Consider the following 7,080-nt stretch of genomic DNA (forward strand, 5'->3'; position numbering starts at 1 on the left):
ATGACTTCTGTAGGTGTGTTTGTGACATGTTCAGCAGGTGTAAGAAGGATGGGCCAGTGCCAAAGGCCAAGCCCAGAGGTGTTTCAGATTTTTCCCTTTATGCCCCTGCAACCAAGCCCTGCTCTCCTGCACATATAAGAGACCCAGGCTACGGCTGTGGCAGTCAGTGGCCTGGCCCTTCTCGCTTCTCCCTGACAGCTCTGAGCGTGTTCCTCTCTCTCCAGCCATGCTCATCAGACAGCAGTGTGTCCGAGGCGGGCCCCAGGGCTTTAGCTGTGGCTCAGCCATCGTAGGTGGAGGCAAGAAGCCTGCTTTCAGCTCTATCTCCATGTCTGGGGGCACAGGCTCCTGCTCTGGGGGCTTCAGTAGCAGAAGCCTTTGCAACCTCGGGGGAAACAAGAGCATCTCCATCGGCACGGCTGGCTGCTGGCGAGGCGCTGGGTTTGGGGCTGCTGGAGGTTTGGGGGCTGGCTGCTTTGGCCTTGGATTCGGTGGCTCCTTTGGTGGACGGGGCGGTGCTGGCTTCCCTGTCTGCCCTGCTGGAGGGATTCAGGAGGTCACCATCAACCAGAGCCTGCTGACGCCACTCCACACGGAGATTGACCCTGAGATCCAGAAGGTCCGGACCGAGGAGCGGGAGCAGATCAAGACCCTCAACGACAAGTTTGCCTCCTTCATTGACAAGGTGAGCCGGCCCCTTGGTCAGATAAGGTGGTAGAAGCCAGGGTTTCTGAGTCCTGGCATCTCAGACCTGAGCCTGCTGCGGACTTGGGAAAACTGTGAACTTCTCTGGGCCGCTGTTTCCCACCCGGTTAAGAAGAGTCATTACTCTTTCTCTTTTGTCCTGTGACTGGTGGGAAAACAGGCTGCTCAAAGCAGTTCAGTACTTGGATTTCCTGACCTGCTATGTGTTACTGGGCAAATCATTCAGCTTTTCTGGGTCCAGTCACCCCAGCTATAAAGTGGGTTCCTTGTTTCCCTGCTTCTTCTCAGATTTTGGTTTCATAAATAATATGGCTAATAATTTAATAGTTAATTAATTATAGTGAATATAATAGCGTAACGACTGACACTTCTGTTGTCAGAGCAGAAGAAAACCAGGCTGGTTTCCCAAATGAGAAAGGGAGTGACTCTAATGGCAGATTAGAGTTCCTGGTAGGACCTCGGAAGGTCATTGTGTTCATCCTCCTGATTCTGGGCAAAATTGCTCATTTCTGGGTCTGTTTGAAGAGGATAGGGGATGGCTCTCTGATTTTCCTTTTTGTAGTCCACTTCCCTACTCCATGCAAGGTCTGGAGGTTCAAGTCTTTTCTGCTGTATGCTGTGCTTCTGTATGATGGATGATAGCAAAGAGATTAGTTCCAGAGAGTCATTAATCCAAAGATGAATGACTGAATAGATGACTGTAGCACGTTTGGCCCAGGGTGCCCTGGTTCTCTGTGCATCGAAGTCTTACTTCTCTTAGATGATGGGGCAAGAATGAACAATCTTGGAGTAGATCGAGTGGGAATATTTGCTCTTCTTGCTAGTTTGAATTAACCCATAGCAGCTTAAAAGGGCTTTACTGTGACTCTAGGACCTATAGATGTGAAAGTAAGACCAAGGCTTGGGTGCTTCCTTGTCTAATCTCCCATCATCAGTTTAAGTTCAAACTGTGATCAGTCACCCTTACCAGCTTTTCTTACAATTCTGAAGCACCTAAAGTGGAAGTATCATGCCAAACCCTGGTTTATCTGGCTAGATCTCTTCCTAGAGGGAAAGTTCAGGGAAGTCCTCTTGCAGCAGTGAGTCTATGAGACTCAGAATATGTCTAGGGCTTGATCTTAAATATTTATACTCAGTTGTGCACAGGTTCACAGGGACACACCAGGTCCATTTAGAAGAAAGCTTGTTTAAGACATCTTCAGTGAATTTATCATTCCTTTGCCATGGGTCAGGATCACTTTGAATGCAATAGCCCTTAGGCTGTGGTTGTATCTCCTAAGTTTGTTTTATTCTATTATTTCATAGAGGTTCAGTATTCTCAGCAACTCATCCCTTCTCAGTAACTCTGGATCCCTGTGGTCGGGAAGTTGTTCTTGCTGCACAGTCAGGCCCCGATGCTTGGGCTCTGCTCTGCTCTCCCCAACACACGTGGCCCACTTGCTGCTATGGAGCGGGGCCGCCATGTTGACCCCAGCAGATAATGCCTGGAGTTGCAACGTGGTGGTCCTACTCGGATGGCTCTTGGGCTCCCTGGTTAGCTCGGATTGACGGGGATGGTGTTGGCCAGCCCTCCTGCCAGAGATTCAGGCCCTCATCTGTCGGTTGGTCCCTGTGTTAAATACAGGTGCGGTTCTTAGAGCAGCAGAACAAGGTTCTAGAGACCAAGTGGAACCTCCTTCAGCAGCAGGCGACAACCACATCCAGCAAAAACCTTGATCCCTTGTTTGAGGCCTACCTCAGTGCCCTGAGGAAGCAGCTGGATACCTTGACCAACAACAAAGGAGGCCTGCAGTATGAGTTGAAAATCATGCAGGACAGCGTGGAGGACTTCAAGGCCAAGTATTTGGGGAGGGGATGTGACAATCTGCCCAGCCATGCCCCAGGCCCCCCGGGTTCCTCTTCATCATTTAGAATCTCAGGCTCTGGAGAGACCCCAAAGGGTCAGGGAGGACCTCCAGTCTGTTCCCATGCTTCTACATGGTCACTTTTTTAATGGGGTGAGGTCTAGTAACCCTAAGTTGCCCCAAACAGAAAATGAGTGATGTATTCAGAGAGCTGGGCTTGCCATATACAAATAAGATAAAAAACCAAACAGATGGAAAGTAATACAGCAGGGTTAGAAGAATACAGGCTGTAGAGATAGATGGACTTGCTTGGCATACTGATTCCTTCACTTACTAGCTGTGTGATCTTGGGTGACTTGCTTAACCTCTCTGAACCTTAGTTTTCATAATCTTTAAAATGGGGATAATAGTTCTACTTTATAGGTTGTGAGAATTAAATGAAATTAAATGAGATAGAGAGAGCTAGTAGCATAGTGCCGGACATAAAATGAACATTGAATGCAGAGTAACTCTTATTATGCTCATTATGGGATGGAGCTGAGAAAAATACCAGCTCCCTCTCTCAATTCACTCTCACACCAAAGAAAAAGAACTGGAGTATTGGCAACCCTCCTGAGAATTTAATCCACCCAATTGCCAAAGGACAGCCCTTCTATGGAAATAAAGTCGACCAGATCATTGCTGGTTCTCCTCCTCACATCTTATCTCTTGCAAACAGTCTTTTTAAAATTTGGTTTTCACTTCTCTGAGTAAACTAGGGTCTAGACTGGTACCTCATATGCTGTAATTACTCCATAAATGTAGGTGGAATGAATATCTGTATGAACGTGGGAAAATGTAGCCAATTAGATGGATTTTTCCAGGTAGTTAGATGTTTGAAAACCAGCAGGAGAGAGTGAGAAACAGTAGCTCACTGTGGGCTTTTTTTTTTTTTTTTTTTTTTTTTGCGGTACACGGGCCTCTCACTGTTGTGGCCTCTCCCGTTGCGGAGCACAGGCTCCGGACGCGCAGGCTCAGCGGCCATGGCTCACGGGCCCAGCCGCTCCGCAGCCTGTGGGATCTTCCCGGATCGGGGCACGAACCCGTGTCCCCTGCATCGGCAGGCGGACTCTCAACCACTGCACCACCAGGGAAGCCCTTGTCTTTTTTTTTTGCATCTTCCCATCCCCAGGTATGAAGATGAGATCAACAAGCGTACAGCTGCTGAAAATGACTTTGTGGTCTTAAAGAAGGTAAGGGTTGAAGGCGGGTAGGGATGTGCTCCCACTTCCCTCAGGAGTGGCCTTTGGCTTGAATCGTGGGTTCGGTCCATCCCTCTCATCTCCACCCCACTTGGTACTATCCAGATCTCACTGAACTATGAATTAAGGCTGTGAAAAAAAAGGCCATTTGGGTAATTAACATCCATGTCTGCAGGTGGCTTTAGGGGCAGAATAGGCCAAATGATTAGTCCCCCGCCACCTCACCTGGTGCTACCTTGTGTGTCACATAACACTCCCTGCCCCCTGTTGGAATGCCTGTACCTTGTCTCTTATCCTCCCCCTTCCTCTGCAGGACGTGGACGCCACCTACATGAACAAGGCGGAGTTGGAGGCCAAAGTGGAGGCCCGTAATGATGAGATCAACTTCCTGAGGGTCCTCTATGCTGCGGTGAGGACTCCATTCAGGGAAGGGACTCCTCCATCTGTGAGGCTGCTGGTCGGAACTGACAGTTCGTTGAAAGGACTCCAGCTCCCTTACTTCAGGGCCGTGGGCTCTCAGCAAGGTCATGGATAGAAAGGGTTGAAGTGAGAGATTCAACTGAGTGGTCTCAAAACCAGAGGTTGTCTTAGAAGATTAGGTCTAAAGATTGCATGGGATAGAAGTTATTGCTGTCTAGCATTTCTCTGGTGAAATAGATCCATTCCCTTCCCTTCCATGTAATATACTCAGGGCCCCCTGACCTGGAGGAGCTTAGGGAGCAGTAGGGACTACAAGCATTGCTTTTCTGACTTGAGATATCGCCAACCACTTGATTTCTACATAGAAATTTACCCTTCCTCCTTCTCTGTATGCAATGCCAAGTTGGCTTCCATCTGAGCCTGTGGCATGGCCATTTCCATGGTGATGGCAGGTCTCTGGTGTCAGAGATTAGGGAAGACTCTCCAGGAGGCCTGATGTGAGACATTTTCCCTGCAGGAGCTGTCCCAGATGCAGACCCATGTCAGCGACATGTCTGTGGTCCTGTCCATGGACAATAACCGCAACCTGGACCTGGACGGCATCATCGCCGAGGTCAAGGCCCAGTACGAGGACATCGCTCAGAGGAGCAAGGCCGAGGCCGAGGCCTTGTACCAGACCAAGGTGGGTGTCGGGGGTCTCTCAGGGGCCGAGAGTGGCTTCTGGGGCTCTGCTTTTAATGTCTGTGAGCAGATGAGCATCAGCTCGAGCCCAAGAGAAGTGAGGGGTTCTGGTTCTTCTGGGTGGCACTGATCCTGGTCTGCCTGGAGATAGCATGACATTTTGTATCATTCCTGCCACCTGTGGCTATTCTTGCTGAGTCCACTTGAGAATAGACTCTACCCAAACACCCCTGACCCCTGATTCCCTGTGTCTCCTGGGTCTCAGGTCCAGCAGCTCCAGGCCTCAGTTGAACAACATGGTGACAGCCTGAAGAGCACCAAGATTGAGATTTCAGAGCTTAACAGGATGATCCAGAGGCTGCAGGCTGAGATCGAGAATGTCAAGAAGCAAGTATGTTTCACCTCTACCCGGCCTCGGTACAGGGCCAGGGGCCTGAGGCAGATGCCTCCACAGTAGACAAGCAGACAAGGCATCAGCCCAGAAGATCTTGAGCTAGTCTGCGGGGGATTTGTAGCTCTTTGCATAAGTCATACCCAGATCTTTTCAGCAATAGCCTAGTTAACATGACATGATAACCTCAGCAGATAAGTTTTCCTGGCTCTTTTTCATTGGTTTTGCTCATTTTATCTAATCAGTCTGGTGGGGGCATCGGTGGACCCTAGCTGGAGTGAATAAAATACATAAGAGTCAGGGAAGGTGGGGAGAAGGACAGACAGAATCCTGACATCCTAACCCAAGCAAAGCTGCTACAGGAGAGGGGACAGATTTAGAGGTCTTGACAGCAGGACCCTGGTGATCGCCTGTCCCGCACCCCTGTCTGCAGTGCCAGACCCTGCAGGCATCCGTGGCTGGTGCAGAGCAGCGTGGGGAGGCGGCCCTGAAAGATGCCCACGGCAAGCGCACAGAGATGGAGGGCGCCCTGCAGAAGGCCAAGGAGGAGCTGGTCCGGATGCTGCAAGAGTACCAAGAGCTCATGAGTGTGAAGCTGGCCTTGGACATTGAGATCGCCACCTACCGCAAACTGCTGGAGGGCGAGGAGTGCCGGTGAGGGGGCCTAAGGCAGGGTGGGAACAGGAGGAAGGGAGAGGGTCCAGAGCCATGGCCAGTCCGGGACACCTCTGCTGGACCGCTTGCTTCTGTGCTGGTGTGTTATGAATCAGGACGGTGTTATATAACAGGTTCACATTCAGGCCTCAAATCTGGCTGCTGAAGGATGGGAGGGTGCTTGATACCTGCTTGTTGAACGAAGTGTGGCTCCAGGTTTGCTGAGGTTCACTGCTCTTTCTGTTGCCCACAGAATGTCTGGAGAATGCCAGAGTGCCGTGAGCATCTGTAAGTACCATCTGCCCCCGCTGTGGCCATTTGTTCACCCCGGTTTGGGGTGAGATTCCTGGTTTCCAGCACTGTTGGAACGACCATGTCCTTGTCTTTCTCCCGCAGCTGTAGCTGGGGGTGCTGCCAGTGCAGGAGGCGTTGGTGGAGGGTTAGGAAGCTGCTCCGGATTTGGCCTGGGTTCTGGCTCCGGAAGTGGTTTTGGGTTTGGTGGTAGTGTTGGTGTCGGCGGTAGTTCCAGCAGCAAGATCATCTCTACCACCACCCTGGCCAAGAGATCCCACCGATAGAGGAGGTGAGGTCCCTGCAGCCGCCTGAGGCCAGCCTGGTCCATTCCTGGTGTCTCTGCTTCCTTCACCTCCACCTCCACCCTCCCTTCCTGGGGCTTATCTTACCAATGCCGCCTCAGTGCCAGGGCATGGACTCTGCTCTCTTGGAGTTTGGTAGCTTCTTCCTAATTTGGGTTTGCTGACCCAGCTGGCATGGGAGAGGTGTCAGCTGACTCTTCACCTCCCACGGACAGAGAAGAATCCAGCCAGGCGCTTCATCTCCAGAATTATTAGGGTCGCATATATCCCCACCCAGCCCAATGCCGCCTCCTACCAGATCCCGGATCTCCCTCTGCAGCAGGACCAAGCTCCTTCTCCATCACTTGGCAGCCTCTGACCCTGCAAGGTCAGGACAAGAGCCACTCAGTACCCTGTCCACCTCTTCTCCTTCCCTCTGTCCATCTTTGGGTGAATCTTCAATAAAAAGCTTTTGTCATTCACTTTGAGCAATCGTGTTTGTTCCTTGGGGAGAAGTCTCAAGAATTCAGGTGAAAGTGAAGGAGGCTGGGGCCTGCGGGGTCTGTCTG

General features: G+C 51.0%; 1 protein-coding gene across 1 annotated transcript; it reads left to right on the top strand.

The window, feature by feature from the left end:
• On the top strand, positions 1–6,514 carry KRT4 (keratin 4; the record flags this gene model as incomplete). Its single annotated transcript, XM_079937979.1, is given in 11 exon segments — positions 1–19; positions 22–120; positions 123–685; positions 2,330–2,544; positions 3,721–3,781; positions 4,104–4,199; positions 4,728–4,892; positions 5,157–5,282; positions 5,716–5,936; positions 6,190–6,224; positions 6,333–6,514. Coding segments are annotated over 11 exon segments (1,782 nt in total).
• Between the last annotated feature and the right edge of the window lie 566 nt (positions 6,515–7,080).

The sequence above is a fragment of the Stenella coeruleoalba genome, assembly GCF_951394435.1.
Source record: "Stenella coeruleoalba genome assembly, chromosome: 11".
In the NCBI taxonomy this organism is placed as follows: domain Eukaryota; kingdom Metazoa; phylum Chordata; class Mammalia; order Artiodactyla; family Delphinidae; genus Stenella; species Stenella coeruleoalba.